At 32.8% G+C, this 25,937-nt stretch overlaps 5 protein-coding genes across 9 annotated transcripts in view; all 5 read left to right on the forward strand.

Annotated features, from left to right (window-relative positions):
- The window catches only part of LOC108764637 (gastric triacylglycerol lipase), a 20,858-nt gene extending 19,075 nt beyond the window's left edge, over positions 1-1,783 (forward strand). For 2 of the 3 annotated variants that reach the window (XM_018512964.1, XM_018512965.1), the window contains 4 exons: positions 188-346; positions 524-608; positions 1,073-1,215; positions 1,557-1,783. In XM_018512964.1, the coding sequence (XP_018368466.1) occupies positions 188-346; positions 524-608; positions 1,073-1,215; positions 1,557-1,712 (543 nt within the window). In that variant the 3' untranslated portion in view covers positions 1,713-1,783. The remainder of the gene's footprint in view (positions 1-187; positions 347-523; positions 609-1,072; positions 1,216-1,556) is intronic. The other variant, XM_018512966.1, reaches the window with a different exon arrangement.
- Positions 1,784-4,282: 2,499 nt separating this feature from the next.
- Positions 4,283-11,036, forward strand: pins (G-protein-signaling modulator pins). Of its 2 annotated transcripts, none has more exons than XM_018512958.1 (8): positions 4,283-4,588; positions 5,343-5,711; positions 6,982-7,124; positions 7,210-7,449; positions 8,079-8,553; positions 8,765-8,982; positions 9,094-9,238; positions 9,328-11,036. In XM_018512958.1, the coding sequence occupies exons 1-8, from the start codon at positions 4,544-4,546 to the stop codon at positions 9,529-9,531; spliced, it is 1,839 nt and encodes a 612-aa protein (XP_018368460.1). In that variant the 5' UTR covers positions 4,283-4,543; the 3' UTR covers positions 9,532-11,036. The 2 variants fall into 2 exon arrangements, with proteins under 2 accessions (XP_018368460.1, XP_018368461.1); XM_018512959.1 differs by having other exon boundaries at positions 5,346-5,711.
- Positions 11,037-14,003: 2,967 nt separating this feature from the next.
- Positions 14,004-15,116, forward strand: LOC108764625 (androglobin-like). Its single transcript, XM_018512949.1, has 3 exons — positions 14,004-14,231; positions 14,722-14,799; positions 14,895-15,116. Exons 1-3 carry the CDS (start codon positions 14,004-14,006, stop codon positions 15,114-15,116), a joined length of 528 nt encoding a protein of 175 aa, XP_018368451.1.
- Positions 15,117-15,612: 496 nt separating this feature from the next.
- On the forward strand, positions 15,613-21,072 carry LOC108764642 (uncharacterized). Its single transcript, XM_018512970.1, is given in 8 exon segments — positions 15,613-15,808; positions 16,162-16,281; positions 16,381-16,589; positions 16,956-17,421; positions 17,720-19,647; positions 20,007-20,606; positions 20,769-20,834; positions 20,837-21,072. Coding segments are annotated over 8 exon segments (3,783 nt in total). The 3' UTR covers positions 21,035-21,072.
- Positions 21,073-25,441: 4,369 nt separating this feature from the next.
- LOC108764647 (fibrillin-2) overlaps positions 25,442-25,937 on the forward strand; it is a 35,463-nt gene continuing 34,967 nt past the window's right edge. The window contains exon 1 of one of the 2 annotated variants that reach the window (XM_018512980.1): positions 25,442-25,556. The gene's annotated coding sequence lies outside the window, so the exon portion shown is untranslated. The remainder of the gene's footprint in view (positions 25,557-25,937) is intronic. The other variant, XM_018512981.1, reaches the window with a different exon arrangement.

Here is a 25,937-nt window from a genome sequence, read left to right on the forward strand (position 1 = left end):
CGTGCGTGCGTGCGTATTTAAATTAAGTAAATATATTCAAATTTTTATAGGTCTAATACGGTTTCTTTTTGATGCATAATTATTCTAATATTTTTTTTTTGTATTATACATATAATATCTTATATAGTCTTTATTACAATTCTATTCCATTATATTCTTTATATTTACGTTTATATTTGTTTATCAGGAAATTTTAGATTTTAATGAAATATATGAAGTAGGATCCTTAACATCAACGAACATTATGATGGGAAGAACACTGTGTGCAGATAACACAATTACTCAGGCTGTCTGCGTTGCATCAGTGTTTCTGTTCTCTGGAGCTAATCCATCGCAATTAAATACTGTACATTATATATAATTTAGCATAATTTTGCTAGTTATAACACTGTTTTTATATTTTTTAAAGACTAAAATTAGAGAATTATTAAAAATCATACAATAAAGTTTGTAAACTTTAATATACATATATTTTATATATACAACAAATCAAAATCGTTTCTAATAAAGTCATTCATTGCAGACAGCATTTCCGGAAATATTATCGAATTATCCGGCTGGCAGTTCCAGGCAAACATTAGTTCATTATTACCAAAATATGGTTACAAGTGAGTATTCCTTTTCCTTTCAGACATATCACAATATAATCTGTTAAGTCAATTATAAAAAAAGAAATGTGCGTTAATGCATATCTAAAATGTTTTTTAATATTATCAGTTATATTTTTACTGTTTTGTCTTTATTAAATGTACACTGAAAAAACAAATTTTGTATATTCAAGGAAATATTATTTGAAGCAATTTATTAGGAGTTTTCTTAAATACATATTTACTTGAATATAACGAAAACAATTTTTAAAAATTACATTTACTTGATTTGAGTTTATGTTTCTCATATATTGGTATTCCAATATAATAAGTTTTTTTAAGTACATTTCTCACTCTTTTTAATTACGTAATATTTTATTTTATAAGTGAAACTTAGATAAACATAAAATATCAATTCAAGATTTGTCAGTATCTTTTAATTTTAATTCTATATTTATGTAGATAATTAATACTTATTGTTGCAGAGAAATTTCAAGCTTACGACTATGGATATATCGGCAATTACAAGCATTATAAACAGGCTACACCTATAACATATGATGTTAAAAAAATTACTGCGCCCGTAGCTATATTTTACGGCGGTAACGATTTGCTTGCTTTAAAATCGGTAAGATCACATTGTCTTTTATATAACAATATCTTTGATTAAAAAATATAAATCAAAAAAAGAAACAAAATTTTATAATACGATAAAGAAAGCCAAGATCGGTCAAAGTTGCATGTTTCAAATAATACATTATATATTCTTTTAAATCCATTTATTCCGGATATGACTGAAAATTTTATAAAAATTACGCATACTATACATACATATTGTATTTATAGTAAAAATTTTGTTTCTTCAACTTATAGTATTTACACATATATGAAAATAATCTCTAAGAAATAATTATTTTCTCAAATTATTATTACTACTAATTGTATAATCTTCCATATTTTTGTTTCTAGACTATCTTCGAATTGTATAAGCGTCTGCCGAATGTTGTCCTACTGGAGGAACAAAAATCATTTACTCATTTGGATTTTATAATAGCCATCGATGTTAATACTCTAGTGTACAGTCGCGTAATAGAACTATTTCAGGAGTTTGATAATAAGGCATAGACAATCGATAATGAATCAATCTGTATCTAATACTTCTTCATTAAAAAATTATTTTCGTATTATATAAAAAACATCCACTCTTTATTAGAAAAATTCATATTACTGTTGTACCCTTGGGTGAAGGATACAGGTAGGGGATTCGCCGAGGACCCGGACACACAAATAAACTACCCAATACAAAATAACACTTTAATAACTTTAGTAAATTCTTACACTATCACAATTAAAAATTAAGTGTTACAAGATTTAGCCACTTGACATGTACTTTGCAATTTCGCGTCGGCCCGATTTTGGTTATATGATAAGTTCGCGTTCGCGTTGACTTTATGAATCGGTTGACTTATATTTTATATTAGAGCTGTTGGCGTACGGGCGTTGTCTCGGATAACAGCTGATAGTAGACTCTCTTTTGCCAGTATGTCACGGTTAATATACTTGCTCGAACTGCTGACTGGACTTGCACTTCGGTCAGCTGTTCGAGCAGATTTCGGTTGCTCTCATTTTTAAGGTGGTCATTGCTGACACTCTTGCAACCTAATTTTTTAATCTGACGGGCAATAGCTTCCGTCTTTCTGCAACTTGCGAAGAACAGCTTGCGTTATTTCCGTGCTGCTTCCGCAAGATTGTATTTTCGCAATTGAACTAAAGTAGGCAATGAGTATGCTGACTTTTCGGAAGTCAGTGGTATTTAGTTCCATTACGGAATGACCAAGTTTCCTAATTAATTTCTACATTGCTGTTGCTAAGTTGCCTCATTCTTATTATATTATAATGGTTATAGCTGCGGCTATAACATTACATTACTGTCAAAAAAAACTACAAATTGGCCTTTTTTAAAACAAATATAACAAAAAAGTATTACTGCTTATCATGGGAACGCTGTTACTAAAAAAGTTTTCTTTGTCTGGAAATATCAACTAAGAAATGTATAAGTTTTTTATTAAGATAAAATATAGAGATTTTAATGCGCAGGGAGATTAAGTGGTTGGGATAGATATTTAATAAATAGACCGGAATTAGTGAGATAGTACATTTTCAATAGATACGGTAAAGGCTACGAGAGAGGTGAATGGACAATCACAGGAAGACGGAGAGATGATTTTAGATTATGTATTCCCAGATAGACAAGCGTGCGATACCCGCACAAGATACCGCAAAAGGCTACGAGAGAGGTGAATGGACAATCACAGGAAGACGGAGAGATGATTTTAGATTATGTATTGAGGGAAGAGAAAAAATAAGAAAGCTGAACGTAGACGATAGAATGGATTCGCATCATGTCTTACAACGAGAAGTGTTCATCCCAGAAGTGTACACTGAGTTTCTCTGTGACGTTACCGACAATTAATAAAAATTTATGATTATTAACATAAATATTTTACGATGATACATTATTATATTTGTGATTTTTTATTATATAAAAGTTGTATAAATAAGTATGTATACTTTTAATGATATAATATCTTATATATTGCCGAAAAATTACAATTTTAAGCAGTTATCATCTCTATTGATAATCAAACTCGGATGATATCATTAAAATCACAGTTTTAAATAAAAATCGAATATTATTAAGTTTTAAACATATGTACATGTCTACAAAATTAATAAATTACGAAATTAATACCGTATTACTAGTTTATTACTCTTAATTACTTAAATTTTATACGGTAAAACCAAAGTGGTATATGTGCCAATAAAAAAATAAAATTGTATGTCTGATAATATAGATGTCGTTCTTGCAAGAGATGATCTAATATGGTAGGTAAGGACAGACGTATGCGTTCAAATGAGAGATAAAAAAATTTGTAAGAAATAATAATTAAAGAGATCACTATTATCGACATTTTTATATACAATTTAATTGGAGTTCAAAAGATTTATACGATCAAGTCCGGCTGTCACATTCTAAAATTTCCTTAAATATTAAAAAATCTCATTTTATCTCATTTCCGAAAAAAATTGATAAAATCTGAAGAAGTTTAAAGTACTTTTCAGAAGTCTTGTATATAAATAATTTAAAATACACACAAACATGTATTCTGAAAAATATTGTGAGATATGAGAATTTTTTTTACCAGTCGTAGCATCTATAAAAATTAAACTGTATATAGGGTGTTTCTGAAATAACGCCCACTAATCATATAGTGCCTAATAAAAAACTGAATCGTACAATCCTCTACTATTTTGCAATTTTCGCAATATTTTTTTGAGTTGAGCAAAATATCTAAAAGAGTTCTTTAAAAAACATCTTGAAATGTTTCACAGAGAGAGAACATTGAAAAATATCTTAAAATTGTCTTATACATCGATTTTATCGCGTTTATTCAGCAACCTTTAGAAATTAATATCTTGTTAACACAATTGCGAAAATTGCAGAGGACTTTTAGAGGACTTTTTGATTTAGTTTTTTATTAGGAGTAGCATAGTTATTTCAGAAACACCCTGTATACATACCTATTATATAAAAATACGCATGCGTACAGAAATGATGGGGGACATACGTTCCCCTTCTATGGTAGTAACGCATGCGTGAAAAGGTTCCCATCTGGGTTCACCGATACCGACGGCGCCATTTGTTTGGACGCGCTCCAGAACCGTTTCGCGTCGGAGCAGCTCTTCGCTTCGGAGTAAAAGGGTCCGGGGCTATGCTTGGAGGATAGCGCAACAATGAGCTGATTCCTACGATCGGAGTTCTCGAGTATCATGCTACGAGGAGCAATTACAGTTATTTCGCGAACCGATAGCAACGTACGGCCGCCTTGTTTTAACGGCGTTTGAACGAGTCGGATCTCATTCTGTTGAAGAAAAGGCGTTACGGATAGACTAGAATGTCTCTAAGCGCCAGCGCGGAGAATCTGTCGTCCGAGGGACAAGTGAGTGAATCAACGCCCAATTAATGACGCTGAGCTTCCCACGCGTGACTCACGCTTATCGCTGCCACACCTGTTTCTTTATACACAATTTTGTTTCGTCGATCAATCATTTACTATGGTATGAGTTATATTTCGGAGTGGACTCGCAAGGAAATTTACTTTATCTCAGTTTTTATGTTCCGGAGCAAACTTTGTTATATCTTTGTTAAGAACAGTTTAATTCATTCGAGTGAAATAAATATGCTTTTGAATTAATTTTTTCTTAAATCTTCACATTTTCGTAATAAAACGCATATTACTGAGTCTTTCTATATACAATAATTCTATATACAATAATTAATCCATATCAAGCTTAACATTTTTCCATCTTCAACTTTTCGCTATCAAGCTTTGCTTTAACTTCTCTCTTTTATCTACTTTGTAGAATCAAAGAATAAATTTTTTTCATCTTGTCTGTGTAACATATTTTATTGTATAGTTAATGTATCGCAAACATTTGCATGATTTGCAACATTTGTATAATTCTAAAAGATGTATATCTTATATTAGTAACTGTTAAATTGGATGTTTATTCAATATTATTTTGCAAATTTTCCAAAATCACTCTATAACTCAAATGTATTTCACTAACAATTCTATAAACACTTCTTTATGACATGCAAAGTCTGCGACGATTAACTGAAAATGTAGAATCATTTTCTGTAAAAGATTCTGTAAAAGAATATCCCAATATGATGTTTGTAACGTTTTTTAGCAGAATAGCGAGAGATGGAACATGTGTCTGGAACTAGCGCTGGAGGGCGAACGCTTATGCAAAGCTGGGGATTGCAAATCCGGGGTGGCGTTCTTCCAGGCAGCAATCCAAGCTGGTACAGACGATCTGCGAATACTAAGTGCTATCTACAGCCAACTGGGTAACGCGTACTTCTACTTGGGTGACTATGTCAAAGCGATGCAGTATCACAAGTTAGACCTGACTCTCGCCAGGAATATGGGCGACAAACTGGGCGAAGCAAAATCTAGTGGGAATCTGGGAAACACACTGAAAGTTATTGGAAAGTTTGACGAAGCCATGATATGCTGCAAGAGGCATCTGGAAATATCTAGAGAGATTGGGGATAAGGTACTCATATTTCAATAAGAGAAAAATTACTGATACTGACATACCGCTTTTCTATTTCTTAAAGGATGTATTACAAATATTTTTTAAATTATGAAAAAATTATTCTAGATCGCATTTAAAAGTAACACAAAAAATTCAGCGGTGATTTAGAAACTGTGATTAAAAGTTATTCCGATAAAGATAGTATCTTTTATCTCTATGCTGCAACAAAAATCTATGGAAATGTATTATAAAATAGCAACAAAAAAATTCAATTTTTTAATATTAGTACTGTAAGTATTCAAGATAATTCATGCGAAATTATATTGCGAAGCAGATTAGCTGTTTTGTAAATGAACAAAGTATTTATTTGTTCTAAATCTCTAATTTGTAAATCGCAACGAAACATTACATAAATCATTTTGGATACTTAAGAAACTGTGATACAAAAAAATTGAGATTTTTACTATTTTTAGTTCATAATTGTGGCAATAAAATAATAACAAAAAAAGTAAATGAACTATAAGAATGAGCTGTTCAATAAAAATAGATTGTACTAAATATAACTTTTATATACAGATATAGTTTATCAAAGTATAAATATTAACACACTTATAAAAATAGATGCAATATACATCCTTAAATAAAAAACAAATCTGTAGAAACATAAATACAAATTAGAAAGCTCAATATCAGGCTGCTTGTCGCCTTTATGAAGTAAATTGTAATGTTCACAAAAACATTGGCATTTTAATAATAAATTGGGACATGAAGATAATTCGTGAAACGCTTAGCTTCGGTATAGAAAATTCCTGTGGAGGTTTCAAAAGTATTAACAATAGAAAGTATCAATACTGTTTCGAACTTTGCAACAATTAACTTTTTGTAAGATAAACAAAAAAGAGCGTCTGAGAAACTGAGTCTCAAAATTTACATACCTAGTATAATTGGTAGTGATAGACGAGTTCTCTCACATTATCTATACAAAATACATACAAGTTAATAGTTTCTAGAATCCTCTCACTTTGATGTAAAATGTTATCTTTGTCGATTTATATACATATCTCTCTATTGTGGTTCCGCCAGATATAACGTATATATCACGACTATATACAGAGAAGATTAGGTTAGGTTACTACCCTATTATCTATATTATTGACGGTGTGCTGTTTTATGCTACATTCCGATCTCATATTTAAAACTGCACTACAAAAAAATTTAAATAAAATAGTTTTGAGGAATTTTATAATTTATATTTTTATAAATGTATAATTCCTTTTTTTGTGTGCAGCTTAGCGAGGGAAGAGCCCTGTATAATTTAGGAAATGTGTATCACGCGAAGGGCAAGCAAGCAGGTAGAATAGGTCATCAGGATCCAGGAGAGTTCCCTGAAGATGTTCGACAGTGCTTGCAACAGGCGGTGCGCTATTATGAGTAAGATTTAATCCACACAATTATTTTCAATTAATTTTAAAATTTATGTTGTACATGTCTCTTAGTGCCTTTCGTTTTTTTGCAGAGAAAATTTAGAGCTTATGAGGGAACTGGAGGATTCCGCTGCTCAAGGTAGAGCATGCGGCAACTTGGGCAATACATTCTACTTACTGGGCGATTTCCAACAGGCTATTTATTATCACAATGAACGTTTAAAAATTGCCAGAGAATTTGGCGACAAACCAGCGGAAAGAAGGGCCAACAGCAATTTAGGAAATTCGCACATATTTTTAGGCGAATTTGAGAAGGCTGCACAGCATTACAAGTAAATATGGTTTTAACAAATTATAACCATGCATCTTTGTTGTTTTGTGCAAATAGCATTAATGTTTAACTTTTTGGAGACCATGAATTCATATATTCATTCGGTGCAAAGAGTCATTTTCGTTGTATGAGTTTAACGAACATTTTTAACTTATGCTCTTGACAAGCACAAAATTAAACAATTTTAGTGGTTACATGTACGTATATTTCACGTACATGTCATCGATGATATTTTGTCCTATTAAGAATTACTACAACAGAATGCCACTTGACAACTGATTATGGGTCTTAAAATGCAGTCTTAAGTCGAAACTGGAGTAGTAATATCATAGATTAAATGGATATTTAATTTGTGTTATTGTAATTTAATGTTATTGTTGCAAATAAGTATGTTAGAAAGCTGTTAATGATTTCACACTGGTAAACACAAATATCTTACAGGACCCATTTTCAAAACCTTTTCTATTTGTAATTTTAGAAAAAAAAATATTTTAGGTAAAAAAGTGGAACGGGGAGGTTTTGAAGGGAACGTATTTTAGTCATGTTGCTTTTGAATTGCTACACAAAGAGTTTAAATAAATTTGTAATTTGCAAAATTATCAAAAATTAAAAATTTTATTCAATGTTTAGGAGGACCTTAGTTCTTGCACAAGAATTGGGAGATCGTGAGGTAGAGGCGCAAGCATGCTACTCTTTGGGAAACACGTATACTCTCCTGCGCGATTACTCGGCAGCCATTGAATACCACTTGTGGCATCTGAGTATAGCTCAGCAATTGAAGGATCGCGTCGGCGAAGGACGCGCCTGTTGGTCGCTGGGCAATGCTTACGCCGCTATGGGCAATCATGAGAAAGCGCTGCACTACTCGAATCTGCATCTGCACATCTCGAAAGAGTTGGAAGATCAAATGGGCCAAGCTACTGCGCAAATGAACGTCGATGACTTACAAAAAATCCTCGGTCTAGAAACAAATCAACAGGAATGCAACAAGGAGAATCTAAACACCCAAAAATTAACCACAAATGCGACATCGAATGTTCCGACAACCATGCCCTGTAGATATAGACTCAGGCGACAAAGTATGGACAATCTTGATCTCATTAAGGTTTGCACAAATTTTCTATTATTGAAACAATACTGAAATAATGAATTAATTTAAATCTTTTAATTTTAAGTTAATTAATAATTTATATTAAAATATCAACATTGAAATGAAATTGATAAAAAATTACATGAAAAAAATTAAAATTTTATTATATAAAACATACTATACATATTTCATTAAGTTGATAAAACTAACAATTGTATTTAATCAGCTCACACCTGATGCAAAGCAGAAAGATAAATCGGAAATCGTGTTGGACAAAGACGACAACGTTGCGCCGCAACCTTCTCAAAAAGAGGAAGATAACTTTTTCGATCTTCTATCCCGGTTTCAATCAGGCAGAATGGATGATCAACGTTGCGCGCTCAACACAAAGCACAATCCAAAATACCGAACGATTTCGCCGGAAGTATCTGACATCGATGACAAGTATGTGAAACATTCAGTTCTTTTGAATAGGCGCTAGTCATCGACTTACCGTGATAATATATCATATTACACTTATTGTGTCTAACGGATGTTTGACAAATTTATTTTTAGGGATGGTGAGGATTTACTGGAATTAATCGCTGGAATGCAAAGCAAACGAATGGATGAGCAAAGAGTGACGTTACCCTATCTACCAGGGCTGAATACCAATCAAGACTCAGACGATTCCTTTATCGAGATGCTTGTCAGATGCCAGGTTAGGATTTAGCTTGATGCACTGTCGAAACTTTTCTCTTGCCCGACAGGAAGGACACCTTGTACAAAGGATTGTGTGTTTGCTTTCAGAGTTCGCGTCTAGAAGATCAACGAAGTCCTTTACCTGCTGCATCAACGTTGCAAGACGCTGAGGAGGAAAGAGGTCGAAGAGCTAATGGAAAAACTCAATCAGGATCCACAGTGCCCGAAGAGGATCTCTTCGCTCTAATCCAAAGACTTCAAGCTGGTCGGATGGAGGATCAAAGGGCTTCCGGACCTGGCAAGGCATGCTAAACTCGCGAGAGCAAACGATGACTTAAGTCCTCACGAAGTCCTTCCATTTACTGAATTCTTTCAGCTTATGTATCCTCGATTACATCGATGCCTTCGTTTATTCATCCGCGATTCTGCTTCCTTGATTACTTAATAGAGGATAACTGGTACTATATCTGAACGGTCTGGTTCTAATTCGAAAAAACAATGACTCAAATTATCTGGTTATAAGAACCAAACACCAGATTGATTAAATTTACAATTAGTAAAGGCAAGAAATTCATGCGTCACTCAAAAAATGATCTTAGTAAGTAAAATGTTAGCAGAATATTGACAAACTAGCAGCAGATTTGATCAAAAATGTCAGTAGACTGACATTAACTGCGATTAAATTCTGCTTTTATCGACAGAATAGCCATCAGAAATTGGTAGCACACTTTGCTCAAAATCTGTCTTTGCAGACTTGGCTTTCTGGGATTATTTGCTATTCTGTCACTGAAAATATGATACAAACTGAAAGATTTCACATAGATTTTACGTTTAACTCAAGATACTTAGAAGATACTTATAAGATATTTGCTAATCTTTAATATTTACTATTTGGAAAACTATTATCTTCTTTTTTTTCAAATATGGAAATAGTTGCAGAAATGAATTCGTTTTTGCATTTAGACCTTCGATTCCGTTCAGATAGACTTATTCATTTACGTAGACTACCGCGTCTACAATGGTGTAATTGTTAAGTAATTGATACTCTCCTAATCGATATTCTATTCGGGAAAAGAGGATTAGATCTGATCAAGGGCTCTATTCTGTACACTTACCGATAGTAGTGCTGTGCAGCTTTTTTCATTAATTCATTCGATGGCGCAACATCCCAAAGTCGGGACAGGGCCTACCTCATACTAGTAGTATGTCCGTGGTGCGTATGCAAGTTATACACAGATATACAGAACTTACGATTTAACGCCAGTTCCGAACGACAGTTTGATAGGTTTTCGTCAACAGATACTCTTGATAGTTTGCCAGACCACCGAAGAGGAGTAATAAGCGCGTGAGAATTTCTTGGATCTGCCGGGGATCAAATCCGAGTCCCCTAGCATAATAGAGTCGCGCGGTGTCCACCATGTAGCTGCGCAGTTTTTTTACTATACAAAATATTTGCGCAACGACACATAACGACACTGACAGCTATCAGTAGACATGTATAAAATAAGATCCCAGGTCAAATTAAAATTATATCTTGACAGATCAAATTATATCTATTCAGATATGCTCAGGTATACAGACTTCTCATATCTGCGCGGATCTGATCACGCAGATATGTTCATATACAACCATATGGAGTATACATCATCTATTGACCAGATATGTCACACTTATATATGTATTAACATTCAGTGTTCGTGAATCATCAAAGTAGTAGTTCCCATATGATCATAGAGATCAAGTAATACTGGATATGGTACAGCTTATACTGAATGATCACTTGAGAGCACCATAAAATTAATTACTGCGAATTTAAACGGGGAAATGTTTTTTTTTTAATTATAATTTTGTCGTATTGAATTATGAAATATAATACTAATCAATAATACTTATTTTAGCAATAAAATTGCATTAATTAATGTTATATGAAAAATGTTTGAGGGTCTGATTATATCTTTTTAGATCTGGCCAGATAGAAACAATATTTACAGAGCTTATCAGATTTATTAAAACAGATATGGTTATATTTCAACAGATCTAATTCCTTTTTCCCAGGATATTCATAGTTCAGCAACTGCTAGAATCCGGTTTGTGCGAAAGCATTACAATGCAATAATGAGAAAAATTTTTCAGTTAATCATCTAGTAATAACAACTGCCGTTAGTTTCTGGTTACTTGATTGAATAAATTATTGTTGAGTAATATGAGCTGCACTCTCGATAAATAAGTTATTTGCCAATCGTAAATAAGTCACGAGGGTTAGCTGTAATGCTTTTGCGGATCGACAACAGTCGTGATTTATGTGACATGCCAGTAACTAGCATCAGTTTTAGTATTATCAAGATTTTTATAATGCCTGCTTTACACGGGTTTGTAATTGCGCGTGCAAAACAGGTTTTCCGAACACTGCCAGTTTGAGGGCGTGAATTATTTTCGGACATTCGCGTTCGCCTGATAAACGCGGAGGGCCATTCACATTCTCAAGAGATCGTAGATTTATTATTTTATATACACATATATATATTTTTTGTGCGTATTTCGATTTACTTCCATCTCTATAAGGAGAGAAGCGGGATTATTTTTTTAAAGAATATATGTATTACGCGTGGAGATGTTATTTACAGTGGATGAGGAAAGTATTTGCGTACTGCTGAGTTTCGCTATTAGTATAGCTCTCTTGATTATTAAATAGTTGCAAATAGATAACACCAATAAATAAATTATGTATTATACGGGAAAAGTTAAAAAGTAAAGTGCGTTTATAATTTTCTTTTATGACACGTGGAGACATTACGTAGCATTTTTTTGCTTTTATTTGCAAATGGAAGTTTTCAGTCATGACTAAAGTCAATTAATTGTTTTGAAGGTTTCAGAAATCTACATTCGCGTAAGATTTAGCTATTGTTAACTACATTCTTAATGTAGTTAACACACATAGACACATAGTTAATGAGAAATTGCTAAGTATGTTAATTGCATTCTACGAGCCAGTACACTTTATTTCTTAATTTTCACGTATGAGACATATTATACATATAGTTGCCGCTGGAACAAATATTTTTGAAGGATTTTAGATAGAAAGAGAAAGTTATAAATATTTATAGTTTAAAAAATCACTGTGCATGAATGTTACTTTTACTTAGTGCGTGTTCAATAGGATGGAGATTTGTAGCGAATATCAGTGCCAAAGATTCTCGATACACTAAAAAAAGAAAAAAATCCGTTAAAACCCCTGGAGAAATTTTTTTCTCAGAATTTTTCATATAATCTTATAACTTTTAGAAAATTTTTCAAATTTTTTATACAAATTGGAACACTTTTTAAAAGTGCTGAGAAAGTATACATCCTTTTTAGAATTCTTCATATACACACACCTGTATAAATTCTGAAATATATTTTTAAATTTCTAAGATTTCTCTTCCTATATATAATTTCTGACGAAATCTTATAAATTCTGAAAAAGTTTAAAATATATTTTTTCAAAAATTATAAAATAAAAAGTATTAAAATCTTAGAATATTTCGTAATTCATATGTATGAAAAATTCTAAAAAAAGATATAGACTTTCTTAATATTTAAAAAAAATGTTCCAATTTGTACAAAAATTCTGAAAAAAATTTTCACTAGGAAAGGGGAAGGAAAGTAAACTTATCTTGACTGAATATCTCTTTTGCGTCGTTGTCGCAGACATTTTTTCCGTGAAGGTATATTATCATTGTATTATAGAAGTACTGACGACCGTATTGAAGATCATGTTTGATATTATTTCTAATTTACGAAATATTAAATATTCGTTCAATTCACCTTGTTGTATTTATCCTTCGCGGTTAGAGAATTAGCTTCTTCTAGCGTACTTTCAATTTGGGATATAATTTCCGAACTTTAAAAACTTGATATTTGTTATGATAAAAAATATCTGTTACTAGTTTAACGGATTTTTATTAGGACTTAAATTAGGACTGATTAGTCGAATGTGGAGGATATGTTTAGCTGTAGCGCTTCATCCGTTCTAATGATCAAATGTATGTATATAATTAAATAATTTCATGCCAATTAAAACGTCGGCTTAGCGACGAGCCGAACTGCAACAACGTTGTCATTTTATGCGAAAAATTATGGATAAGAAATCTAATTTTTCGAAAAACAAAAAATTATCAATAAGAAATCTAACAATAAGTTGACAGTTGATTCAACAAGAGTGCAAGAATAGTGATATATTAATTACCGAATCGAGATCGCTGAGTATCTTCTGCTATGTTATGAAAGTATAATTGTTATGAAATTATAATTGCAAAAAAATTGTACATAAATGGATAGAACTTAGATTTTATCGAAGAAAGGACTGAAACTATTGATGAGAATACTAAATGACAAATCACGCTGTTTGTAGAACGTTCATAGTCCTTCGTAGAATTTTTTTCTTTATCATTATTTCTTAAGATATTCTAGATCATTAAGATATTCTAGATATATTGCTTTATCTTAATCTTTTTTGCATAACAAACATTCGTTATAATGTACTATACGTTAACTATATAAGTTCTTCGTACTAATCGATAACTTTTAGTTTCTTGACCATCGATAAGGTATAAATACATTCCATTCTGTCCATATGATAGTGTATAATATACATATAAAGGATCAATAAAAATATATATACTTTTTTCAGAATTGAGAGTAATATAATTTATAATTGATAGTCACGCCCTATAGTGCCCTATACAAATCCCTATATTTCTTGAAGATGCAGCTCTCTGCATCCTACTTTCTATTTTTCTCGCAATATGTCAGAAAAGTCTAAACGCTTTTTCACCGCTAAGACTAATCATCGTCCTGACGCGTATACTGCATACGAATGGCCGGAATGGAAGGATTCCGATTTGAATAACGAGAAATGGGAGATACCTAAAGACGGTCCAGATGGTCTATTCCTAGACGCAGAACGTGTCGTTATGCCTTGGTCTTTAGAACCTGACCGTTGGATACGAGCAAAAGATTTGGAACACTTGACTGTACTGTCACTATTTTAATTATGCACTTTAGATAACGGACATTAATTTTTTTAATTGACTCCCTTACTTTAAAAGTGACATAAAATACATGATTTTTGAGTTATTATCATGAGTTAAATAAACATTCCATTTCATCAAAAGTGAATTAACTTAACTTCATAAAAATTATCACAATTGTCACTCAAAAGGAGTGGTTTAAAAATATCGTCAAAATAATCAAAATTTAAAAAAGATTTTTAAAAATTGTGAAACAAAAATTACAAAAATGACATTTAATCATATTAAAAATACCTTTTTTTTGCCAATATTATTTGATTAGTCAGCAATTTTTTCAAATCAAAAAATAGCTTTCTCCCTTTTTTAGGAAACTTAATTTTTTGAATTGTGTCACTTTGAAGTAAAGAAGCGATTATTAAGTTCTGAATAAACTAACACAATAAAATATTATATTAATGTACACAAACATTATGAAAACGGAAATACTCTTCAGGCTCCTCCGACTGTATACATAACGACCGTGGAACATCTTGATCTGGTTACAAACAATAAGCATCTGTTACACAGCGAGGTATTTTTTAAACTATAATGTAATGTAACATTTAATGACTTACAAATTGCGAAGCGACAAACAAGAGCAGCGTTAATGATAATAGCAATTTCCAGTTTGTGAGATGGTTTGTGTCCACGCTGACAAACTTGCAATATTGCGGTCGGGAAGGTTTAGATATTGGCGGAGAGAGCTCGAATTTCACTTGGATTGGTCGCAATAATCCCTGGTATGGTTGGATGCACGTATATTCCATGAACAAAGCTGGGAAAGACATCCAGCATCGACCCATAATAAATCCAAACGGTAGATATGGCATTATATTCAATTCACAATAGTTGGATGATTTACATAAAAATTTTCTAAATCCTTTGTTTGCATTGTTGAATCTCAAATTCAAAGATTGATAATAATTTTTCAAAAATAAGATAAATCTATCATCTGCATATATGTAATATAAGCATATATGTAATATATTCAAAGATTGATAATAATTTTTCAAAAATAAGATAAATCTATCATCTGCATATATGTAATATATAGTGGTTTAAGCGACATGCAAAAATAAGATAAATCTATCATCTGCATATATGTAATATATGCAGATGATAGATTTATCTTATTTTTGAAAAATTATTATCAATCTTTGAATATATTACATATATGCTTATATTACATATATGCAGATGATAGATTTATCTTATGCAGCTTATATTACATATATGCAGATGATAGATTTATCTTATTTTTGCATGTCGCTTAAACCACTTTGGTTCCAATTAACAGATAATGTATAAACATCTTCTAGGAAAATATATTGTAAGATTATATTGTATGGGGTGCTGGCGTCGCATCTTAGTGGACGACATCGTTCCTGTGGATAAAAATGGCAAGCCTCTTTTACCACGAACGTCCAACAACTTCGAGCTATGGCCGATGCTTCTCGCCAAAGCACTTCTCAAACTGGCCTCATTGACTTGGACCAAACGCCGCGAGATCGTCGATTTTCATCCAATCACTTGTTTTACAGGTGGACACAACGTCCATTTTGTTTTCAATAAAATAATTAATGTAATTACTTTAGTTCAAAAACAGTTTCTTTCTTTAAACTAATTTTTAACGACTCGTTTCAAAATCTGCTATCTGCTATGAACAAATTAATCACCATAATTGATCCTGTTGACGATTCTAATAGCGTATTCGATTTACTGACTCGACCCGACTCCGAGTCAATAGTCTGTTCTGTTTAGCTGCAAAAGAGCTAAATTGTGTAAGAAATGCAGCTAAAAAGAACAGACTGTTGACTCAGAGTCGGGTCGAGTAAGTAATCGAATACGCTATAAGAAACGTTCTATAGTAATATAAATTTTAATAGTAACACAGGTTGGACCTGCTTGACAATGAATATCGCGCATCTTACGTTGCAAGATAAGTGGGATTTCCTAACAAAATATTCCGAACGTTTTGAGTGGACTTCGCAAACCGCACAAGATTATATTCCAGGTATGTCCATCGAATGTATATGTACTGTACATACATAAAGATCTATGGACGTTTCTTCGGTTACCGCATTACGTTATTCCCGTCTATATTTCCGAATAGAAAGCTCTGTGAATATGACTAGCGAGACAAAGAAACCCAGAGAAACTTGGCTTGCCGCCGAACCCGGTAAACCTCAACCGATCGCGCTATTTGTCCTCTTGGGCGACATGCGAGCACTCGGAAGCGATGCGGTGCCTGGGCTGTCACCCTGCTGGGATCACATAATTCATATCGTCCAGTCACGTGATATTCCTCTCGATCCCAAAGATGTAAGAGCATCAAGTCTCAATTCAATAACTGTCTCTTGATAGCTATCGCGATGATATTTATTACTTATTAAGAAACTCAGATAGTAGGTACAGATAATCGTTATAAATTCTCTGGAAAAAAATAAGGAAATAATAGTAATAATAAAATAATGAGTAACTGTAAAAAATAAAGAAAACATCTTAGAAGAAATAAAACTGCTAACATTCCAAATAACTCAAAAATCTGAAACGCTTATAAAGTTAGAATATGAGGAGAATATTAGAAATATATACCAGATATATATATCTGTTAGATGTTTCTATTATATTCTTAGATTTTTTGTGCGGGTTGTAAAATTGGCTCCAATTTAAATTACTTTTCTTAAGGTAAAGCCGCCATTAGCAAAGTGGAAATTTCATCGCTGGTTAAAGTGGGCCGTTTCGCGAAATATGATCGATCTTGCCGATTACTTCGTCCCGATTCGTTATTTGAAAGTGATCAGTCCTCTCAAAGAGTGCAACAGGAGCGTTGGTCGTGATAAAAGTGACGTTGCAGGAAACTTGATCTCTTCAAACGAGATCGAGCGGTCCGATAAATTTACTCGGAGAATGAGATCTCAGAGAATATCAGACTTACCCACCGCATCGAAAGAAGAAGCAAAGGAAGACGTCAATCGATGGATCGACTTCAACAAAATAGCCTCATACGTGACGGAAGTATATCTGTTTTATAAGCTGGAGTACTTCCAGCAATCGATTCGAGTAACAGACATATTAAAGATAGCCAGTGAGAATCATAAATCAGAAACAGCAAAGGCTGCTTCAATAAAAGAAACTGAAAAGGAAAAAGCAGGTATACTTTTATTGAAGTTTCTGTCTAAAAGAATTCTAGACAAAGAATTGTCTGGAATTCTTTTAAATAGAATTCTAGACAATATATATTTAATTAAAAAAAATAGATCAAATATACATAAATCGAAGGATTTTTTACTATAGCTTATAATTAAGATTCTTTTCTCGAAGAAATCAGATATTCATAATGTTAAAGATTAATTTTAAAAATAGATTGAATTCTTCTTTTCATAAAGATAACACACAATGAGATTTCGACCCAATTTTCTTAAAATTTTTTTCGATTTGAAAACTTACAGACATTTACAACAATATCGGCAAGATATTAAAATCCAGATATAAACCTCTGTATTTGTTCTGCGATTCTCCGAAGAAAAAATTTTTCTTGGTCAATCTTTGCGCCGCACCGAAGAAGAAGAACGATTTGCACAAAAAGAATTACTTGATCCTTGAAAAATACAACTGGTTCTTTATATCGGATTCATCGGATCAATCAATAACTATTTCCACTACTGGCAACAAGTCAACTATTGTGGAATTGGAAGCTGGCAGGCAACTTTTGCAGATTCACAGTCGTTTAGACTCAGGTCTGATGATTATTTCTTCAGATACGGATTTTTATCTTGGAGATCGAGCAACTGTGCAACAACTGATGACCTCAGAGTCGAACAGAATTGAGCAGATATCGAAAATAATTAGCGACAACCTCTGTAAAGCTTATCGATCGTTTGGAACAAGGAATTACCCATCAATGTTGAAAAACTTTTACCAAAGCTACATGCCTAACTTGCAGTTTGCTTCTTCAAAAGAAAATAAAAATTTTCGGACGCTAATACACCATTTCTTCATGGAAGAACAAGTTCGGTTGATCAAGGAGATTGTTTCTGAGGAAGAACTCCAAGACATTCTTCACTCTTTGAAAATATTTTTCCTAAATCCGCGTATTAGATTAGAATCTCTCGATTTAATGACAAATCGAAATATTTTTCAAAATCTTGCAATAAGAGAAACTTCGAAAATATGGTTTTCCACATCGGGCAATTGTGAAGAAGTCCTAGATCAAGCTGCAACTACGATTCAATCTTTTCTCAAGATGGCTGTCGTCAAAGGATATAAAAAACTTCACAATCCTGATCACGCTTTCCATACGCAGATTCGTGAACGACTCCTGAAGATATCCGCTCTATTTGATTTGTCTCTCGCAAGTCGATTATTAAGGAACGTTATTAATCGTCATGACAGCCTGCGTGATCTGTATCCTTGTTCTGAAGACTTCATACACGTTCTGAATATTCAGGAATTCAAAGGTATCCTAAAAAACATCAGGTACGAACAGTACTTCCCGATTGTTAGGCTCGTTGTAAATCCTAAGCCCAAAGAGGCGGTTCTCGCGGCCTTCGAATTGCTAATCGATCTTCCTCGTTTCGCACTGCGTGTCTTCAACAACCAAAATGGACGCGAGATGACACGTCTTGTGAACCACGTGATTCCAACTTATTACGAGTACCTTCCGGATGGTTACACGGTGTTCGCTTACAGCTGGAGCGATAAGCATTTTAAAGAGTTTGACTGGACAATTCGCGTGATTACTATGAAAGGTGACCCAATACTCTATCAACTGGATGAGCAGCAGCCTTTGTCCTTAGAGATCAAACCACCAAGACTGAAAGTCGACGAATTAATCGGTACTTATATCCCGAACGTGAGAGATTGTATCTTGCGTTGTATTCTGCAAACGACTTCAAAGAGAAGCATCGTTTCGATAAGGTTGACAACCTCTTACAACCTAACGGAAATCAGAATAAAAGTTGCCGATGAAGATGGCAACATTTTGATTGACGTGAACGGTGATTCAACGGTATTATTACCCTTAGTGATTTTGAAACATACCACCAGGAATGAGGAAGATTATAGGACTGAGAATAATAGCCAAGATATTAAAAAAAAGAAGAAAAATGCGAAGAAAAAAAATTTATATTATATAGAGGCTTTCGTGTTCAACAATAGTTGGCCCCTCACGAATGTCGAGTGGACAGTCGCGAACCAGGCAAAGATGAAGAGAGCTGAAAATATTAAAATAAAAATACAATCTGGGAATAAAGCATCATCAAGGTCAGGTCTGTCGACGATGAGGAAGGACACGAAGCAATTCGCGAGTGATGTCCAAGCTTTAGAACCACCGTATTGGATTCTTCAGGTTGTTACAGATGCTCGGGACGTTGTAGAGGTATATATTTGTTCCAGTTTATCGAGAAAACTTTTGTTTAAAGTAATTTTAAACCTACCCAACGAGAAATGACCGTCAATTGCACATCAATTCTTCTTGCACACTCTTATAATTACCTTTAAAAATTGTAACTTCATTTAAAATAAATTTTCTCAAAGGATATAATTAAGGAAATTATGTATTTAGTCATATTGTTCACAAGTCATGTATTAATTTACAGATAATTACGTTTTTCAATACTATTATAAATCCTAAAATCTTAAATTTTTTGAAACTTTTCATGTTATGTATTTTTAGTTTTTTTTTAGAAGATTGATTTTTTAAAAACCATTTTTTCTTCATTTTTTAATGTTTTTTAGATCTATGAAGACAAAAGTAAAGAGCAAGAAATAATATTGCTGAAAGAAATGTGGTGGTTGAAGGATCCAAGTCAAGCTAAACGTGGAAAGAATTTGCGGAAAGCCTTTTTAAATGCACACGCCTCGAAAATTGAATCTGACGTATTTTCGAACCAAAACGGAATACAATTGAAATTAATAGAAGACGAAGATATGGAATTTTGTCTGTCGCATGCAAGACAATATAGAACCTTGAAGCCATTGGAATCTTATCACTATTTACCTGCTTTGGATTTGACAAAATACATGGAAAACGAGTATCATCGAATAAAGACAAAGAGCGACGATAAAATATTAAAAAATCAACATACCGCCATCATCACCGACGATCAAATAAATGATTCTGATTACTTGAAGAATCTGGATGACCTAATGAACAAACAACTACGGAGACACTTAAAGCACTTTGGGAAAAAGGAGAAGAATTTCTGGCAGAAAAGATCATTCGTGGACGCTGTTTACGAAACAAGAAAGATTTACATTAATAGTTTGATAGCCGAGAAAGTAAAAAATGAAACGAATGGAAAGAAGAATTAAGAAGATTCTATTTTACGAAATGACGTAATAACTAATTTATTTCGTTTACAAACATTATGATTCAACAATTAAGTAATAATACATATAAAAATGAATATTGAACTTAAATATTGAAACAAGAACTGAAACACTTTAAATAATATACACATAAAGATATATCGAATTATTGACTGTTGCAGTAAATAGAGCCGCATGAAATGCTACTTCAAGAGCGCTGTTCACTTGAAGAGGCACACCTGTTTTGCGTTGATGCGACTGTCCACGATCCACCTTTTAATGACGCCTCTCTGGCTGCTCAAGAAAGAAATAACGGCGATCCCGATTTTTCATTCGGGACCAGTCCACGCAGTCTAGTAAGATTATTATGGAACTACGAGAAGAGGCGTCTACGAGAGAGGGTGCTTCTAGATGTGTGTACACTGAGCGTGATAAACGACCTCGGATACTGGTGACGTAGTTATCATCGAAAATATTATCATTCCTCTTCTAATCAGACCAATAAACGAAATTACTTTCGATTTCAATGTCGAACTGACTTCAACCTTAAGACTTCTGTTTATTCAGAACTACTATCTCAGATTATGACATAAGAAACATACAATAAAAATTCTTGCAAAATATTTTAAATTTTAATATAGAAAAATATATTTTATGTAAAGCGCGCAACACTTACAGTCAATAAGACCAACTTATGAAATATACTAAACTTTTTTGTTAATTAATAAATAACCATATATATCAAATAATAAATATAAATAATCATATATTAATAAATAATTAATAAATAACCATATATACCAAAAACAATATAAATTATGTTTACAGCTGACAAACTTTAATTAATAATATACAAAAATAAATATGATTTCATTTCTTCCAGAAACAAAAAGCTCGATATATTTTATAAATGTATTATATCGAATGCAAATGTTATTTTATTAAAAAATGTTTCTATTCAAATATAATTTGCAAGAGTTATTGTGTTTTCTTGTCTGTGACATCACAGATATAATATTATGAGTGATGAATAAACAGGAACCTTAATTTCAATTCCTATTATTAACTGCAATTAACTTTGCAATTAACTTTATTTTTTCGAGATCTAAATTTTAGGTACGATTTAATTCAATTTTCTATCTCAATTTAATTTGATTTTTTAACGAAATAGTCTCTAGTCTAGTATGATCCTTCGCTGTTCAAATTGTCTTAAGTTTTATATAGTTTTTCGATACAAATATTGAAACAAGTCAAGCCTGTTTATCGTACACGCTATACGTCGTGTCAGCTTACGCGCTGATTGCAAGTGCAGCTGCTACTGCATTCAGGATCGGCGTCAGTCCAGCTAGTAATCACTGCCGATCATGTTTGTGTTAGGCGATCTTGTCTGTCTGTCGCGCAGCGAATTACAATTACGGCGTATCGCTGCATCATGCAGCAAGTGCGTAGGTTAGGTACTTGCGTTGAATATTGTATTATATAATTTAAAACATTAAGTAAGTGTACCCTACTGAACAAAAATCACATTACATAGTTACATAATGAAATCATGTAATTAAAACAAGTAAATCACATAACTGATTGTTCCAAATCAGTACGTGATTTTTTTAAATCACGCAATTAGAAAAATTACATGATATTAGAAATAATTTTTTATATAATTTTATAAAATTACATATTGATTTGGAACAATCCGTTACGTGATTTATATGTTTCAATTACATGATTTCATTGTATAACTTTGTGACGTGATTTTTTTTAATAGAGTATATTTTAGATTAAGTCATTTCTGTATTTTAGATTATAAGTATAGTTTCCGTTAAAAGTACATTTTTCTTTACTTATGATAAGTTATGATAAGCCACGAAGTTTAAAAAAGGAGTAAAAAGAAGGAGATCAAAGGCTGCGTTCGGAAATATCGCTCGGATGCCTTAGATTCGTCATCTTGTCTTTGTTTAACATTAATATAAGAGTATTGCAAATTGCAGTACCTCTGGCATTAGCATTATGAAAGGTCCGATCGACGCTAAAATTTATTGAATACTGTTCAGGATTATGTACTGGATAACATTTGTTAAAATTTAGACCATTGGAGATTATTCCTTTTATTTTCATTTTTGCACTAAAAATTCACTTTTGTAGATTCCACGAGCGTTGTGAGCGTTAAGAGGAACGCAGCCCTAGTCACGTCCTTTAAACGTTCCATGTCGATAAGGCCGATTTCTGTGAGGCCTTTGGTCCCACAACTCGATCGTTCTGATCTCAGTTATGTAGGACACCCTGTATATATATATACATACAAAATATAGATATAATCTTTTTTTAAATAAAATAATAAAATTGTGCGTGTCCAAACGTCACATATTCTGATACGTATATAATTTATGTATCGAACGTTCATGGATATCAAGCATTACTGATTAAGCGGCTGAATCTACATGGATACGATACGCATCCATCACTCCGCGAAAAATATGCCTCGCCGACGATCCTCATCGAAGCAGAATACGTGGATGAGGAGGCGGATTTTACCACGCGGTTCTCTCGCGTTTTATCAGGCATCTCGCGGCCTCTCGACTCGTGTGAGTCGACTCGGCATACCGAGTCGCGCTTGAATACGCTTTACGCGGCCCCATTTAGCCGCGCATCTTAGTTTACTCTCCCAGCTTCTTTTCTCCCTTTATGCATGTATATACACGAGGTTCACGTATACACGCTGTCGCGTTGCCACCCGCATATCATCAGATCCCCGACCCTCAGGATCCTGAAGAGCCACGATAAACGTCGCCAACAATGGTGATTACGTAATACCGATGAAAAGAATTGATGCGCAACCAATATACAAGGTTCACGCTTCTTGGTCCCATAAAAAATTTCAGGTTTTCATTAAAGATGCAGACTTATCATTAAAATAAAAAAAATTCGAGTTAAATTGTGTAAATTGAAATATAAGAACGATTTAATAACTAAAATTTTTTAAATTAAACATACGATTATAATACACTTTTACAAATATAATACTTTCAAATTATAATTTGTTAATAATGTGATTCATAATACCTCATTTTAATTAAAAACTTTTATTTTATATTATAACACGTTTTTTAATATATTTTTTTCAAATTTTTATAGTTTACTTAAATTATAAAGTTAAATAAAATGTAAATTATAATTTTATAATTATAGTATTTATAATTTAAATCAAACTTAAAGGTGAGTAATTAAAGTGATTATAATTTTATTAAAGTAATTGTAATTTAACTGCAATTTAAGTACAATTATTAATTATAAATATTATAATTATAAAATTATAATTAAAGTTTATTTAAATTTATAATTCCTATAACTATAAAAATTTGAATTAAGAGCACTATATATAATTCAAAATTTACTAATGATTTGAAATTAGAACTTCTATATTATAATTAATTAACATGGTAGAATATACATATTTACAAGTAACATTTATTATGTATTTACTATATGCAATAATTGTGTATTCTACTTGAACAGACTTCGGAAGTGTCGACCTATTTCTGATTTCGGTCTAGAAACCCATAGGCCAATGTCACTCGGATTTCTCAATTAAAGCTGCAATCTCATTCGATAACGTCCAAATGAGATATGCGCAATTGTGGAAGAATGTCCAGCAACAAGAAAATTACGAAAATTGTGAAAGCTTATCTAATATCAACTAGGAAATTACGAAAACGCATGTAAGGCGCGGAATATCTTAGCCACACGAATCGAGACCGCTCCTTCATTACATAATTATTCCTGATGTAACCGCATAACTATATGTATACATTAGTATGATAGATTATATAAGAAACAATGGAATAAAATACAACTACCCTAAAGAATAAAATAATTTTGAAAACATGTATCCGCTATATATCCGAAATGATAAAATAATAAATCAATAGTTTTTGTACATTTTTCTTTTACATACTGAATTAATTCGCTAACTGATAATCGAAATTTAATTCGATCATTTAATTTGTAAGCCAGATGTAAAATAAAAGAAAATACTTTTTACAATAATAAATAATTTATTAAGACCGTATATGTGAATACACAACACAAGTAAGAGTTTAATGCCTATTACGGTCGAAGCTGGATCTTATTGTTAGATGCTTTTAAATAATTTCCATGTGAATTTATATAATTTATACTAAATATGTAGTTAACTTTTATTTTACATCTCTCTTTTTCAGAGGAATTAAAATTAAGTAACAAGTATAAGGCGAACATTAATAGTAGTTTCAGAAGTGAAATTTTTTTAGAACAAACAAAGTGGAGAAAGGAGAATTTATTTTCTTGATTTTGAGCAAAGTATACAATTAGCTACTTATTGCACGATGTCCTCGAGACAGATCGATACCAATTAATAAATTGACACGAGCAAAAGGAGCTTACTCCCCTGACTTCCGCCAATTTCGCGCAAATCGCATTCTTGACTGATCGATCAAGCATCCAAGCGCATCCTTTCGGAACGTATGCACGCGTGCACGCGCGCGTGTCCGTGCATTCACACATGCGTGGTGTTAACAGCTAAGTAGAAGGGGTGGGCCCGTCTTGTGTCGTCGTCGTCATCATCTTAACCCGAAGAGGGGGAGAACGAGATCGACGCGATGTGTGGACCAGAGGAAGAGGAGAGAGAGAGAGATACAAAGACAGAGAGCAAGAGATAAGGATGGCTGAAGATGTCGAAGAGAAATAAAGAAAGAGGGAGAGAGAGAGAGAGAGAGAGAGAGAGAGAGAGAGAGAGAGAGAGAGAGAGAGACCCTCCCAGATGAGCCCTCTCCTCGAGTCTACAATCTACAACTCCAGTCTCGCGTCGAGTCCCGTCGCGGCGCATCTTTCCGAGGTCCGTCTCCCTTGGGACCGATCGATCTCGAGCGGGCCGAAAGATCGATCGCTGATCCGCCGAAAGTCGGAAGTCGCGTAGGTGTTCGGAAGTATTATACATAATATGTATATATATTTATATCAAATCTTTTTACTTTAATTCTCTCGATTGGTGACGTGGATTTTCACTTGAAAACTGTACATTGCTTGCGTGTGTCTCCTAGATATTTAAATGATGTACATATATTATTGCTTAATAAGAAGATAACGTTGCGAAATGAGATATTAATGAATTAGAACGTAGAATAAAATTATGCTTTAAGAATCCGTTATCAATTTCCTTGCTAATTAATATTTATTTGATATTTGAGTTTAATTATATTTTATCTCTCTCTCTCTCTCTTTCAAAACGTTTACCCAGATACTATACAAAGAGTTCAAAAAGAATTCAGAAATAATTCAGCATACGTCATCAATTCTGAGTTTATTTTTATATAGAAGAAGAAT

The sequence above is a fragment of the Trachymyrmex cornetzi genome, unplaced genomic scaffold (assembly GCF_001594075.2).
Source record: "Trachymyrmex cornetzi isolate Tcor2-1 unplaced genomic scaffold, Tcor1.1 scaffold441, whole genome shotgun sequence".
In the NCBI taxonomy this organism is placed as follows: Eukaryota; Metazoa; Arthropoda; class Insecta; order Hymenoptera; family Formicidae; genus Trachymyrmex; species Trachymyrmex cornetzi.

Excerpts from the sequence above, each read along its gene's own strand:
- pins (XM_018512958.1), top strand. The coding sequence starts at position 4,544 with ATGTCTCTAAGCGCCAGCGCGGAGAATCTGTCGTCCGAGGGACAA. Across the intron at positions 4,589-5,342 it reads ATCTGTCGTCCGAGGGACAA|CAGAATAGCGAGAGATGGAA; the intron begins GTGAGTGAATCA and ends AACGTTTTTTAG. Across the intron at positions 8,554-8,764 it reads ACAATCTTGATCTCATTAAG|CTCACACCTGATGCAAAGCA; the intron begins GTTTGCACAAAT and ends GTATTTAATCAG.
- LOC108764625 (XM_018512949.1), top strand. The coding sequence starts at position 14,004 with ATGTCAGAAAAGTCTAAACGCTTTTTCACCGCTAAGACTAATCATCGT. Across the intron at positions 14,232-14,721 it reads AAGATTTGGAACACTTGACT|GCTCCTCCGACTGTATACAT; the intron begins GTACTGTCACTA and ends AATACTCTTCAG. Across the intron at positions 14,800-14,894 it reads AGCATCTGTTACACAGCGAG|TTTGTGAGATGGTTTGTGTC; the intron begins GTATTTTTTAAA and ends AGCAATTTCCAG.